Source organism: Notolepis coatsorum (genome assembly GCF_963971535.1).
Source record: "Notolepis coatsorum genome assembly, chromosome: 6".
NCBI classification, from domain to species: domain Eukaryota; kingdom Metazoa; phylum Chordata; class Actinopteri; order Aulopiformes; family Paralepididae; genus Notolepis; species Notolepis coatsorum.
Window position 1 is genome coordinate 116,646,088 of NC_140170.1, and position 16,102 is coordinate 116,662,189.

The window sequence follows — 16,102 nt, forward strand, 5'->3', positions numbered from 1 at the left end:
CATGCGCGGGAGCGTGCGCGGGGCGTCATTAAAACATAGTGCAATTAGGGGGGGCAGGTGGCGCACGGAGATTACGTTCGTCACCAACACCGGGAGACACTAGGATTCGCCTGTTCGAATCCAGCTCCCGGCGTTGCTATCAGCTTGGCTGGCCTCTCACACTGATACAATTGGCTGTATCAGGGGGTGGGAAAGCTGAAGGGTGGGTCCTGGGCGTTGTGGACAGCGACCCCTACAGTTCGGTCGGGGCGCCTGCTCAGCGAGGGTTGGAACTGAGGAGAGATAGTGTGGCCTCCCACACGCTACACTCTCCCCGGTGAGAACCTGTGCAGCCAGGTTGGCCTGCCCCAGGCTGCACATGCGTCGGAGGAAAGCATGTGACAGTCTCCGGTCTCCCGGACCAACAGTAGGGGAAAGTACACAACAACCAGGAAGGGTGGGATGGGAGAAAAATCGGGAAAAAGGAGGGGAAGAAAGATTATTAAAAAAAAAAAAAAAAAAAAAAAAAACATAGTGCAACCAGTCGTCCCATGAGCAACGCATGCCTGAGTATCATTAAGTATCTCGAGGCTGGGGGGGCATGTCCTCTTTTTTGGAAATCAAAATATGGTCACCCTACTTTATGCACATAGAAGTGCGGTGGCAGGTTCGCTAAGCTAATGTTGTTAGCCGAATGCTTTGATGGGGGCTGCCATTTTAAGTTTAAAGTGACGTCAGCGATCTACGGTACGACTCGACGGACAAAAGGGAATGTGTGTGTGACCGACGTGTGTGAAATTTGTACAGTAGGTCCCAGTGAGAATTGCAATCAGTGTGTAGTGTGTATTTACACTATCCTAATGTTGCTTTGTTGGTTAAAAAAAATAAGCAATTTAAATCAGAATATGTTCCATTCCATGTCTGACTATTTCTGAATCTATTGACCATTTCAAGGAATGTTTGGTTACTATTGGGGCTTCTAGCCTTCTACTGAACTTATTGTGAATCAGCTGATAGGGTTTTGGCTCGACTATACTTAATAAATAGAATTGCATTATTTACAATATAAAAATACAAAATGCCTTTTTTTCATTAGCGAAAACTAGACAAGTTTTCTGCGACTAAATCTAGACAAAAACAAAGACAAAATCGAGACTAACACTGACTAAGACTAAAATGCTCAGACATTTAGTTGACTAAAACTGACAAAACGAAAAATAAATGCTGATGACTAAATATGATGAAAACGAAAAAAGGAGCAAGGAGCACTTGACACATGACGAAAATAGCTGCCCAAATGAACACTGCAGCAAACACCCAAGTGTGGCTGAGCTTTGCAAAAAAAAAAAAAACACCTCCAATATGAAAAGACAGTGTGCAGTGGAGGTGGGCGATTAATCAAGTTTAAATTTCAACTACAATGTTGGCTTCAATGAGTCAATCAATAAGTAATCGTGTTTGATCATTGCGATTTCAATATCAATCAAAATAATTGCGATTATGATTTTCGCCATAATCGAGCAGCCCTAGTGTGCAGTTTGACATTCAGAGTTTTTATTTTTTGCCACATGGAATCATACAATCAGAGTTTCCTCATTACACAATCATAAATAACATTCCATGGACAAAAGGAGCAGGAAGAAGAATAAATCTTATAGTTACCTGCCCCTTATTCCTAAACTAAAGAAGTTTTTTTTTTCTTTTTTTTTTTTTCTTTTTTTTTTACTTTGGCCATTCCGCTGGCTCTTTTTTGCGTTTTTATCGCATTTACTCTGGTCAAGAATGACCGACAGAAACAGGCTGAAGGGGTACAGATGGGGGGGAAGACACTCTGGGAAAGGCACGGCTGCAGTCCGGGATTCGAACTCGCTAAACCCCAGATCCGTGACGAGCACGGTTGTCCCCGGCGCCGAAATAGCGCTCGAGGTACGCGGTGAGCTACTGGAGCTCCCAAGAAGAAGTATTTTCTTAATGGTACAACCTAATTTATTCAAATAATAATTTATACCATTATACAAGAAACTCACAATTCACAGTTAAACAAGGAAAAAATTTAATAATAATAATAATAAAGAATAAAGAATAAAAGAAAAAGAGAAAAAAAAGAAAAGAAAAGATCTCACTATTCAGATCACATTTGATTTTCATACTGACTAAATATTTATTTTTTATAATTTTTTTTGAATAGATAAACACTACTACATCCCTTAAGCTCGCTATGGAGAGAATTCCACAACTTTACACCAATAACTGAAGGACACATCTGTTTAAGTGTGGTACGTGCAAACTGATGTTTAAAATTGTATTTTCTCCTACTAAACTCACTTTCTAAATGAAAAAGATTTTGTAGTTTTCCTGGCAGTGTATTATTTCTTGCCCTAAACATAATTAACATTGTTTGAAACTTAACCATGTCTTCAAGTTTAATTATTCTAGATTTAATAAATAATGTATTTGTGTGTTCTCGATAACTCACTTTATGTGTGATTCTTATGGCCCTCTTCTGTAGTATATATAATGGTTTTATATTGGTCCCATAAGTATTCCCCCATACTTCAACACAATAACTGATATAAGGTGAGATGAGTGAACAGTAGAGTGTTCTCATTGCCTCATACTCTAACACATCCTTTACTTTATTCATAACAAAAATACATGTTGCAGTCTCCCAGTCATAACGCTTCAGACACAGCTTGCTTTAGCAACGTTGGCACTTTACACTCCAGGACCATTACAACAACACACTGACAGCTGACATTTATATTTTTCTTTTTTTTATCCACTTTTTCTCCTCATTTTAAATTTTTCTCCCATCCCAATTTCGTATTGCCAATTCTCCCCTCCCCTGTCTTGAACGTTGCTAGACTATGCCCCCCACTGGTCGGTTGTAGTGAGGATAGAAGCCTTGCATCACATGTCCCCTCCGTTACACGGGGAGGCAGCCTGTCGCATCTTTTCATCAGACAGCGCGGACTCAGTGGCGAGGAGTAACGCGTGGGAGGCTCACGCTGCCCCCGATACTTCCCGTCTCTGCTGTGCAGGCGTCACCCAACCAACCTGTAGGAGTCGCTGTCCACAACGTCCAATCCCCACCCATCGACTTTCCACCCGCTGACTCTGCCAAATGAGCCAGTACGACGGCCGGCCCAAGTCGAAGGCAATGCTGAGACTGGGATTCAATACCGGAGTCTCTTGCATTGGTGACGAGCACAATCTCCGCTACGCCACCCAGCCGCCCGCTGACATTCATCTTTTATATTGCACGCACTGCTAAACAAAAAATAATTAGGTGAAAATTCGCAGACCACCCCTCCACCTACAGTTCATCCCCCAGAGACACCCTATTAGATCGCATTTTGCTCCCGATCCGATCCCGATGATGTGATTTTGAGTATCTGCCGATACCGATCTTTCCCGATCCGATCTTTCACATTAGTAACCAATTTGACACATTTTTGTCAGAAACTGGCGAAGCGAGACAAGCCCCTCTGTTGCCTCAATAGTCGAGCGCGGCGGCTCACATTACATTCACCCTGAGCCCCTGAGAATGTGCTTCATATGAGAAATATTTAAAGTTTCAATCTGTTTGCACATTAGTATACATTCAGTGTTCGACTTACGTAATGATTTGCTCCATTTTAGTCTGAAACGGCGACAATAATCCTCTGAATGTTGACGTTATCCAGGTGAACGTTAACTTCATTCAAGCGAGGCATTGCAATCAATACAGCTGTTTGGCAAAGCACCAGCCGCATCCCCCATTCCGTTTGTCTTAGAGCATGGCGATAGAACGGGCTGTTTGACGAGGAAATGGGCAAAGATACAACTCGTCACGGATTGGGCAAACGCGTCAGTGGCCAATCAGAGAGCGTCAGTCAGTGCCAATCAGAGAGAGTCTCCGAGAAATGCGGCGTGCATATGTAATCACGCAGAACGTCCGCCTTGCAAACATTGCAACTGGCTATTGGACTGGCTTCTTTTTCAATTTTAAAATGCTTCCAAACTTCTGACATTTTGTCTAGCTGCTCAGAGTCATCAGGTGGACCTGCCGGTGTTGCGGGAGAGACGCGTTGTGAGGTCTGCTATTTTCGGCATACGTCACTATCGTGCGATGATGTAAATCAAAGGAAATGCGTTTGTTTTGGCAAATTCTTCTGCTCTGTGCGACAATAAATAAATGAATGATGATATGTAATTTAAAACCAAAACTAAGGCCTCAGTATGAGTTTAAGATGTGAACATGCCAACATGGTCATGTTTGTTGAATAAAAATAAAAAAAAATAAAAAAGAATTTACTCCCGATTTCCCCCCCCCCCCGATCCCGATCTTCTGAAAATCATGTGATCTGCCCCCGATCCCGATCACGTGATTGGATCGGGACATCCCTACCTATTAGAAGACAAATCCTTTCATTTTAGCCATGAATAGGAAGATGAACACAGCCACAGAGTGAATGAATGTATGTCACAGATAGGGATGGGTACCGAATTCGGTACTTTTAAAGGTACTTACCGAAACACGTCGGTACTACAGAGTATCGATTCACGTGAGATACCGTTGTCGGTACTGTAAACATATATATATATTTTTTTAACCCTTTTTTTTTTACTTTTTTCTTTTCATGTCAACGTTCACACGCACAATATACACTTACCTAGGATTTGACTTGATTCAACAACAAGCCGAAAACGGTCGAAAGTGTGGTTATTTGAAGTTTGGATATTCTTTTCCACAACTGAGGTAGGTAGATTACATTTTTAGAGACTAAAGTACCGAAAAAAGGTACCGTTGGGTACCGGTATCGATTCACAAGTACCGGTACCGTACCGGTTCAAATGTGAACGGTACCAATCCCTAGTCACAGAGCAGTGATTTGTGGTGAAGGTCACGCAGGGGTGGGACTATTTATTAAAAGTGGGAGTTGCACATTTAGACATGACCATGAAGAAGAGCCAGAAGGCTCCAGATGTTGTCCAGAGTAACACACATGAAGAAGAGCCAGTAGGCTCCAGATGTTGTCCAGAGTAACGCACGTCGGAGCAGAGGCTCCAGATGTTGTCCAGAGTAACGCACGTCGGAGCAGAGGCTCCAGATGTTGTCCAGAGTAACGCACGTCGGAGCAGAGGCTCCAGATGTTGTCCAGAGTGACGCACGTCGGAGCAGAGGAGTGTATGTTTTCTCAGGTACATGTTTAGAACCCATGACATTCTGAAACATGGCTCCTCTATGTTTGAGGTCTAAAGATACCAGGCGTTTGGTCCCACTGTGACTGAGCCGCTTTGATTCTGCTTTGGTTCTACGCTAGTAGCCACTAGCCGGCCAGGTAGTTCAATACCAGAGCAGAACAGAGTAGAGCAGAGCAGAGCACAACATAAGCTAGCTAGCTGAGTGGCAGAGGTAATTGGCCATGACTGGCTGCAGTAGGCTGAGAGATGCTTATCATCCACACTGGTCCATAGGGACACACACTCATTACACTGTGCGTGCGTGCGTGCGTGCGTCTTACCTCAGCTGTGATTGTAGCTTGGCTCCTTTGGTTACAAAATCCTCCCAGGCTGGATAACTGGCCTGAAGAATGGAGAGAGACAGCCATTGTTATTGCCATTATTAATAACGCTTTGGCAATATGTAGTCATATATGAATTCAGAAGCAGCCTCCCACTTGTGGTCATACTGCTCATAGCCACTACAGAGCAAACAATAGGTTTTATGTCACATTATAAGAATTGAACACCAAGTGGAACTGATAGTAGCAATAAGACCAGTAGTGAATGCAGGTTTCAGACCCAAAACTGCCCCCAGGCCTCAGTGTTACAGCATCTAGAGCAGCGGTTCTCAAACTGCGGGTCGCGACCCAAAGTGGGGTCACGGATAGGTGACAGTGTTAGTATTAAATCGCCTTTTTTAACTCAGAAGAAGCGCAGATTTTCCTTGCAGACAAAAACAACCCATTGGCAGAGAAATGTGCTGATAATGAGCTGGATTACGAACCTCCATTAGTGACACTCCAGGTTAACACTTTCAGCGCCAGACCCCGATGATAGTCGGGTTATCTCACCAGCGGCTGAGCGCCATACCAGAGTATAGTCGGGTTATCGTTTTTTTTTTCATTGCAGGTTCACGGACCTCAGGGTTATGATAGGAAATCATTCTGAGATCGCTAGAGTGCAATACCGTCCGCATCCTGCTAGGTGGCAGTATCGCCCACCCTTTGAAACCTTATTTCACACCGTGTGTTACATCTAACCCCCTCCGGGCGGAGAATTTTGGTCCAGGCAAGTGTAGCGGTTCACCCGATCACATTGGACCACGTCCATGGCCGCTCGATGCATGTGTTGTAGGGGTGGAACGGTTCACAAAATCGACGGTTCGGTTCGTATCGCGGTTTTAGGTTTACGGTTCGGTTCAGTATACGTTGTTTTTTATTTTAAAAGAATGTAACACTCCAAAAATACCACACATCAACATAAGATATATAGCCTAAAAGAATCCAACTTTTCAATTATTCTCAAGGACGTAGTCATGCAAAAACTGAAAGAATGAGGCCATTTGACATCAGGCACATTATTTTGACAGTGACGGTTAGAGCTAGGAGAGATTTTGGTACAGCAAGAGGGGAGGCATTAGGGCTGCCGCGGTATTGATTTTTTCCTTACCGCACAAATTTGCGAAATATTTCCTACCGCCGCGGTAACCGCAAAAAAATATAAAAATTTGAATGCATTTTATTTTTAATTTCTTTTTTGTAGTCTACTATTTATAGGATAATTATAGCCTGCCTCTAGTCTAAATGTCTATCTTTAGAGGATGACTTTGCAGCATGAATATTGTTTGGGATTCGGCAAGCACACATTCGTGCATGCAAGTGAAACACAGACAATGCATCATGTATTAAATAAAGTGAACTATTTAGTTTACTGGGTCGTTAAAACAGTGAGCTAACGTGAGCTAACGTGAGCTACCTAGGTCTCATGCTGCCGCATCCCTATCATTCTTAAACTGAAATGCACATTTGTTGATATCAGGAGCCATCAGTAGCTAGCCAGTTAGACAACGCCTCATGTATTAAACAAAAAATTGTTGACTGTGTAGTTGTTTAAACAGTAACGTTAGCTCGGTAGCTCTCGAGCGATAGCTAGTTAGCCAACGCTAGCCAGCACTTGCGAAATGAATACCAAACTGATTATATCAGACGTTGATATCAGGAGCTATCAGTAGCTAGATAACATTAGACAATGCCTTGTGTATTAAACAAAAGTGAATAGATGACTGGGCCATTTTGTTTAATGCTTGTTAAATGTTGAAAGAGGAGCTCTGAGGACGGTGCTCATGCACTCGAGGGTTTGTTTACAATATGCCACGGGTATGGGAGGAGGAGGAGGAGGAGGAGGGGCAAGATAGTCAGCAGAGTGTGGCTCTGAGAGAAAAAAAATCCTCCGTCCCCGTTTGGGTCCCAACAAAGATTTCTGTCCGTCCCAAATCAATATTTGATCGTCCAGGGGACGACGGGACATCGTTAGTCTCGAGCCCTGGTGGTAGCGCCCGGCGGTTACCCCCCCCCCCCCCCCCCGACCCTTTCTTCTTCTTATTATTATTATTATAAAAAACAGCGGTGATGCGGTATTCAGCTCAACTCTGCGGTGGCCGTGATGTAACAGCGATACCGCGGTAATGCGGTAACCGCGGCAGCGCTAGGAGGAATTGCTGAGTTAAACATGCTTCTCATTTATTTGGTAAAAAAAAAAGTTTACCTTTAATAATGTTTGGCACACAAAGACCGAACTGACTGAAAAATATATATACATTTTTGTGGCCACATTATAGACAAAGGCCAACATAAAGTATGCATAATGCTCAACCAGCACTAGACTTTCTTATCAAAAAGTAAAAGTCACAGAAAAGATGATTAGGGTTTTAAATAAGGACGTTTATGGGGTTTCTTGTATTAATAATAATTTGCACTAAGGAATGTTGTAACTGTTATCTTAAAAAAAAAAAGGAGATGTTACAAGGGAATGGGGAATATAAACCCCCCCCCACAGTGGTGTGTGGAGTTGGTACGTCCCAGCAGGGACCAGGATGCTATGGGTTGCAGACGCAGTTGACACACACTAACGTTATATAACCGAACATGCCACGAACCGTGGAGGTCGGTACGACGTCCACGGTTCAGGGCATGTGTGTATTGTTCGGTACACGGTTCGAATGCGTACCGTTCCACCCCCCTAATGTGTTGTGCCGGATTATGTCGGGGTCCCGATGGACACCAATACTGGAAATCGCGATCAGACAATTGGAATATTCTTTTTGAGATACCCCCGATCAAAGGTAAGGACTATCTGACGTCAATTCCACCTTGATCCTACAATGATTTCATATCAATCCAGTCAATCAACGTATGTAGTAGGGCTGGGCGATATGGAAAAAAATCATATCGCGATAACGATATGATAATGTTATCATATTTCTCGATATCGATAATTATCGAAATTGTTATAAGTATAAAAAAATAAAAAAACGGCTACGTGGCGTAGTGGGCAAGGCGCTCGCCACGAATGCAAAGAGACGCTGGGATCGCCTGTTCGATCCCAGCGCTCCACATTGCTTTCAGTTTAGCTGGTCGTTCATACTAATACACATTGGCCGTATTAGGGGGTGGGATACTGATGGGTGGGGATCGGGCGTTGTGGAAAGTGACTCCTACAGGTCGGTTGGTGCGCCTGCGCAGTAGAATCAGGAAGTGTCGGGGGCAGCGTGAGCCTCCCACGCGTTACTCCTCGCCACTGAGAGATCGAGCTGCGCAGGTGAAAAGATGCGACTGCTGTTACCTCAAGTACCGGAGGGGACTTGTGCTATGTATGACTTAGTCCACATTGCAGCCGGCTTGTGGGAGGAAAGAAACAGCGTTCGTGACAGGGGAGGGTTGAATTGGATGATACAAAAATTGGGATGGGAGAAAAATATAGAAAATGGGAGAAAAAGTGGATAGATTATATATATTAAAAAAAAAAAAAATGTACCGTAACTTGTTTTTTTAATTTTTTTTTTTTTTTTAACAACAGATGTATGTTTATTTTGCAGCAATTCTTTGTCGTTGCCGCCATCTTTAGCATTACATCCCCTCACACTCCAGTTCTCAGGCTGCAGCTGGTTTAAAAGCGAAAGTAAACCAGCTTCTCTGCTGGCTGTGGCTCCAGGGGAGTTGAACAGTTCTGGCTCTGCTAGTTTATTTTCTATCTTTTGGCGCTTTTTTGGTGGACAAACCACCGCACATGTGCACCGTGACTCGTGACTGGAGTCTAGTTATGCTAGCACACATAGCCTACTGTGTACAGACGGTTTCAAACTGTATTTTAAATTAGAAAGCAAACAAAATAAATGGACAAGAGAAAAATAAATCTCAATTTGGTCAGTATTGTCATTTGGACAAGCAAAGCCATTACTTTAAGTTGCAGGCAAAAAAGACAAGTCTGTCCACTGTCTCTGGTTTTAAAACTGCCCTGTTGCAGGTCACAATTTTTTTTTAATAAAAATATATTAGAAAAAAACGATTTTCGGATTTTTTTTTAATTTCGATATTCGATATCGATTATTAAAATATATCGCGATATGTATCGTTATCGTTATATCGCCCAGCCCTAGTATGTAGTATTCAAAACGAATGCCGTTGCAGGGCTGTACGGTAAGCTTTTTCACTAGGGGCACACTTGCCCCAAATTAGAAATTTAGGGGCAAAAAATATGTTTTAGGGGCAAATCTTTAAATAACAATTTTACCATTATAGTGCAAAGAAATATGTTCCTCCTGCCTCATTACTGTGGTCCTTTTATTTAACATTTAAGTGCTTTTGTTGTCAGGTTTGTATGGCCTAAATATGATATCACGATATTTTCTGACCTTTCGGCGATACACGATACACATCACGATGTTTTTCTTTTTTACCCCAAACAATTCATTATGAGGCTTACCAAGACAGTATGAGTTTGCAAGCTAACATTAAAGACAAAATAAAATACCCATGCATTTAGCATTTTTATATTATATATTAGATTTAGATTATTGGATCATTAGATTATATATTGCATATATTTAGCAATGAGATATTATATGATTTAGATATGAAATATGATGAATTGAAAATGGGGGACCCTGATGTAAACAAGACAAAAGTCTTTCTCTGGTCTGCATCCCCTTAACAATTGTATGTATTGAGCTGTACTGTACCCATTCTGCAATATGTTAATAAAGTTTTAAATCAATCAATCAATAGCATTTTAGCATTTTTATGAAACTACTGTATATTTGTATGTCTCTAAATGTTTTGATGAATTGAAAATGGAGGACCCTTATGTAAAAAAGCCGAAAGTCTTTCTCTGGTCTTCATCCTCCTGTACTGTATTGTACCCATTATGCAATCTGTTAATAAAGTTCTCATTCATTCATTCTGACGGAAAACAGAATAATTTTGATTGACAGTAGAGTCTGCCAATTACGTCACAACGCTTGCACCCGCCCTGCTGTTCTTAGCACCAATCGGCAAGCGCATTCGTTTTTGACTTCCTGAATGCCCTGTGTGTTGACAACAACAAAGCTACTAACATTAGCTCCCCGCGGCCCACGAGTAGGAGACCAGTGCTCTGCAGGATGACTAAATGAGGCATAATGATTTTACCTCAACGAATGTTATAATAAAAGCCTTTCCATACATCTGTCTGATTGAAAACTTTATTAACAGACCGCGGAATGGGCATATCTCAGCACGGGCTGAGATATGAACGAGTAACGTGTGGACCAGATTGACGCGACACAAGGTTTACACAACAGCCCCCACCCCTTGTTTTATTGTATTTGTACCTGTACTACCTGCTGTCAGCTGTTTATCTCTCTCTGTGAGCTTGATTAGCTCACGTTAGCTAGCGTTAGCTAGCGTTAGCTAGCGTTAGCTCCGCGGCTAACCCTGAACTAAATCAATGACTAGGTTCTAAAGCATTTCAAGTAGTTTTCACTGCACATAGAAGCAGCCAAACAGCGGGAGAATTTCGGGAGCATATGGCCAAAACCCAGTTAGGAACCATCGATTCCCATCCCTACTACTAACTTTACTTTTCTTCATAGCTAAATCAGACAGTCAGCCAGTCTATCAGAGTGAGTGCTCAGTTGATTTTCCCCGCTGATCATACCTGAGTGCTCAGCGTCATCACACGCCTTGGATCATTTAGGAGTGAAATGCGAATGCAAGGCTTGAAATCCCTACTCGCAAGCCCGCCCCCAAATATTATTTACCAATCGCAGCGGCCAATTAAAGGGGCAATTTGCGACGAGATCATCGCAGCGTACAGCCCTGCGTTGATGACGATCAGAGCATCAACCCCCCCCCCCCCCCCCCCCCCCCCCCCCCCCCCCGGTATAACATGCAAACGTATACATGAAGAAAAAAAAATTCACATGTTGAACGATGGATAGTTAATGTCAAATGAGCCATAGTATTGTCTCCATAGCTATAATATAGAATATAGATATCATATAGCCCTCCAAACGCCGCGACGCACAGTGAAAATCCCTATCTCTTAAAGCGGTGGCGCAGTAGGTACAAGGATAGCTAAAGCAGCTGGCGCTGAAAGTGTTAATCAATGGAGATTTTGGGGTAATTCATCTTTCGTGTGACGAGCTACTGAAAGTCAAGTTCACTGGACAGGTCCTCGCAAAGTTCTGGATATCAGTCCGGAACGAGTACCCAGTGTTGTGTAATGCTGTGCTGGGAAAGCTTGTCCCCTTCTAGTTCTCATCAACATACCTCTGTGAGGCCGGATTTTCAAAGTAGAAGCGGATCTCCGCCAAAGCTCACGTGAGCGCATTTTCTTTTCATGTTCTGGCAACATATTTTGGCTAAATATGCCTTGTTTTATAAATGTGTATACAGAAACAATTCAATTGCTTTTGTTGATCATATTAATTAATTTCATTCATAACATAGTGCTGTAATAAATATGCTTATGCATGATCAAGTTCAACGTGTGCTTTTATTTTGATATTCCTTATTTCCACGTTGAAATTACGCGATACATTAAGTGTGGGGTCGCCAAAAGAAATCCTAAATAAAATGGGGTCGTGGTATAAAAAAGTTTGTGAATCCCTGATCTAGAGGAAACACCGTCCTTCAGGCCTCAGTGTTACAGCATCTAGACTGAGGAAACACTGTGTTACAGCATCTAGAGGAAACACTGTGTTACAGCATCTAGAGGAAACACTGTTACAGCATCTAGAGGAAACACTGTGTTACAGCATCTAGAGGAAACACTGTCCTTCAGACCTCAACATCTAGAGCACCCGTTATGTATTTGTTAAATTCCACCACCAGCACACCTGATTCAACTAATAAAGGGCTTGTTAAGTTGAATCAGGTGTGCTGGCGGTTAGGGATGGGTACCTTTCACATTTGAACCGATACCGGTACCTGTGAATCGATACCGGTACCCAACGGTACCTTTTTTTCTGTACTTTAGTCTCAAGAAATGTAATTTACCTACCTCAGTCGTGAAATAAAAATCCAAACTTCAAATAACTACAATTTCGACAGTTTTCGGCTTGCCATTGCTCCGACTGCTTTGTTGTTGAATCAAGTCAAATCCTAGGTAAGCATATATTGTGCGTGTGAACGTTGACATGAAAAGAAAAAAGGTAAAAAAAAGAATTCCCGGTATCTCACTTGAATCGATACTCGGTAGTACCGACGTGTTTCGGTTCGGTACCTCAAAAGTACCGAATTCGGTACCCATCCCTACTGGCGGTGGAATTTAACAAATACATGGAACGGCTGGGGTGCTTTGAGGAGAGGATTGGGAAGCACTGATCTAGAGGAAACACCTTCAGGCCTCATTACAGCATCTAGAGGAAACACTGTCCTTCAGACCTCAGTGTTACAGCATCTAGAGGAAACACTGTCCTTCAGCCTCAGTGTTACAGCATCTAGAGGAAACACTGTCCTTCAGACCTCAGTGTTACAGCATCTAGAGGAAACACTGTCCTTCAGACCTCAGTGTTACAGCATCTAGAGGAAACACTGTCCTTCAGCCTCAGTGTTACAGCATCTAGAGGAAACACTGTCCTTCAGCCTCAGTGTTACAGCATCTAGAGGAAACACTGTCCTTCAGACCTCAGTGTTACAGCATCTAGAGGAAACACTGTCCTTCAGACCTCAGTGTTACAGCATCTAGAGGAAACACTGTCCTTCAGACCTCAGTGTTACAGCATCTAGAGGAAACACGGTCCTTCAGACCTCAGTGTTACAGCATCTAGAGGAAACACTGTCCTTCAGACCTCAGTGTTACAGCATCTAGAGGAAACACTGTCCTTCAGACATCAGTGTTACAGCATCTAGAGGAAACACTGTCCTTCAGACCTCAACATCTAGAGGAAACGCTGTCCTTCAGCCTCGGTGTTACAGCATCTAGAGGAAACACTGTCCTTCAGCCTCAGTGTTACAGCATCTAGAGGAAACACTGTCCTTCAGCCTCAGTGTTACAGCATCTAGAGGAAACACTGTCCTTCAGACCTCATTACAGCATCTAGAGGAAACACCTTCAGGCCTCATTACAGCATTCTAGAGGAAACACTGTCCTTCAGCCTATATGTTACAGCATCTAGAGGAAACACCGAAACACTGTCCTTCAGACCTCAACATCTAGAGGAAACACCTTCAGGCCTCATTACGGCATCTAGAGAAAACACTGTCCTTCAGCCTCAGTGTTACAGCATCTAGAGGAAACACTGTCCTTCAGCCTCAGTGTTACAGCATCTAGAGGAAACACTGTCCTTCAGCCTCAGGCCATGGTTAGACTAGTGTATTTGTGGCGTTTTTTTATACGTTTTTGAATACGTTTCATGTCCCTATTACACAGAAATGCGTTTTTTGGCGTTTTTTTTTGGATACGGCTGCCTGAAACGCTAAATTGTGTTTGCGTTTTGGAGAAACGCTAAAATACGCGCCAACAACAGCGTGTAGTCTGCACGGAGCCGTTGTTGCGAAAACGCCCATGCGCAGTAGATACCATCTGCGTGCCCTTCCGGTGACACTGTCCCAAACCAAATAGCTGCAGCTACTATGTGTTGTCAAGTTATTGTTATAAGGACCCCAGTCCAAGCTACAACAGTCTGCATTCCCTTAACAATTGTTTGTATTGAGCCGTATTGTATTGTACCCATATGCAATATGTTAAATAAAGTTTACATCCATTCATTCTGCTAGCATTACCGATTGGCACTGCCACTGGATAACATGAGCTAGTGTTAGCCATCAAACCCTGTTAGCTCAAAGCTCCTCTTTCAACTTAACAAGCATTAAACAAAATGGCCCAGTCATCTATTCACCTTTGTTTAATACACACAGCGTTGTCTCTAATGTTATCTAACCACTGATAGCTCCCGATATCATAAGTTTGGTGCTGGCTAAGTAGCGTGAGCTAACGTTAGCTTCTAGCCACAATGCTATACTGTTATAATGGCAAATTCCATTGACGTTAGCATGCAGCTAACAATGCTACCGATCTTTTTTTAGACTAAACTATCCGCTCTTGGTGGTCACTTGTGTTGATGTTAGTTTTGTTTCATCAACAAATGACAGGCAGAACACACAGTGAATGTATCCGTTTTGTTTATTGCACTTTTATTAGGCTTTGCTGAAAAAGAATTGCTGCATTGAGTAATAGGCAAGATGGTGGCGCCCATAGGCTTCTGCCTTGTTGACATTTTCTTTGCTGGAGCTTCCAGGAAGTGTATTGGCACATTCAAGTTCTGATTGGTTGAAATTGCCTTCATGTTCGCCACCTACTGCCACCTACTGCTTTGGCAGTGTACTACATCAGTGTGCTCGGGTGACAAAAACAAAAAAAAAACGAAAGTGTGACTCGAGGCGCAGGACGTCGCGGCGAAACGCGTATGACAATGATACGAAAGGTGTAACCGCAGCCTCAGTGTTACAGCATCTAGAGGAAATACTGTCCTTCAGCCTCCATGTTACAGCATCTAGAGGAAACACTGTCCTTCAGACCTCAGTGTTACAGCATCTAGAAGAAACACTGTCCTTCAGGCCAATACACCTGCATGTAGCCTGCTGAGCAGAACAGAGAGACGAGATGCTTCACGTTTGTTGTTGCCGTTACGTTGTTGCTGTTGTCAGGCGTCTCCTAAAACTATCATCTGACTTTTATTTCATTACTAACCCACATCAATAAAGCCTGTATGAATTCAACTGAGAGGTGGTGACCTATTTTATGAGCAGTGTCTGGGCCAGCAGACAGTCAGGTGCTGGTGGTAACGGGTCATTGGTGAGATGTTAACGGTCGGAAAGAGGTCAGGAAAAGGGCTTGAGAGATTAGCTACTCAGAGGTCAGAGTGCAATGGTCACAATTAGGACAACCCGCTGACCGGTCACGTTGTGTGCAACAGCTATAAGAGGCATTCCCTGCTTTTTTTTTTTATTTTATTTTTATCTGAAAGTCCTTTTAAAAACTCATGACACAAAGCACACATCCTACCAACTGAGTCCCAAAAGTTTAATTTGTCATGGGGACACAAATCAACATGCTCTTGTTAAGAGAGTCTCTACCAAGGCTGCAAGGCATTCACAGTGGCTACCTGTGCAGACCAAAAGGCAGCAGCAGTAGCTTTTCATTTGTGATAATAAGCATGGACATCGTTAGCAACAAATCTTTGTTTCATTTGTTTAAATGTATTCTGTGTGTGTGTGGAGGGGGGGGGGGCGCTGAAGAACCACATCCCTGTAGTTCAGTGCCTCCTTCCAAGATGTGCTACATCCATGTAGGGCTGGGCGATATATCGAGTTGTGGACGGTATAAACGGTATACGGTATGAATTTGCTCTACGGTATGGATTTTGACTATACCGTGTAACCGGTAGAGCAGCTCTAAAAGAGCAATGACGTCATGTAACCACAGCGCGACTATTTCAATCGCATTTGCCCCTAAAAATAGATAGAATTAGTCATAGATAATAGATATGTGCAAACTGGAAAAAGTTATTTAGGAGGCTTCGCGCAGTGGGCGTGTCAACACGCAATTGTCATTTCATAATAAACACATATCACCGCGGCGCACAGCAAGTTTC

General features: G+C 42.9%; 1 protein-coding gene across 2 annotated transcripts in view; it reads right to left on the bottom strand.

The window, feature by feature from the left end:
* mtss1 (MTSS I-BAR domain containing 1) overlaps nucleotides 1-16,102 on the bottom strand; it is a 240,893-nt gene that overhangs the window by 119,325 nt on the left and 105,466 nt on the right. For both annotated transcript variants that reach the window (XM_084316508.1, XM_084316507.1), the window contains exon 2: nucleotides 5,487-5,548. In XM_084316508.1, the coding sequence (XP_084172634.1) occupies nucleotides 5,487-5,548 (62 nt within the window). The remainder of the gene's footprint in view (nucleotides 1-5,486; nucleotides 5,549-16,102) is intronic.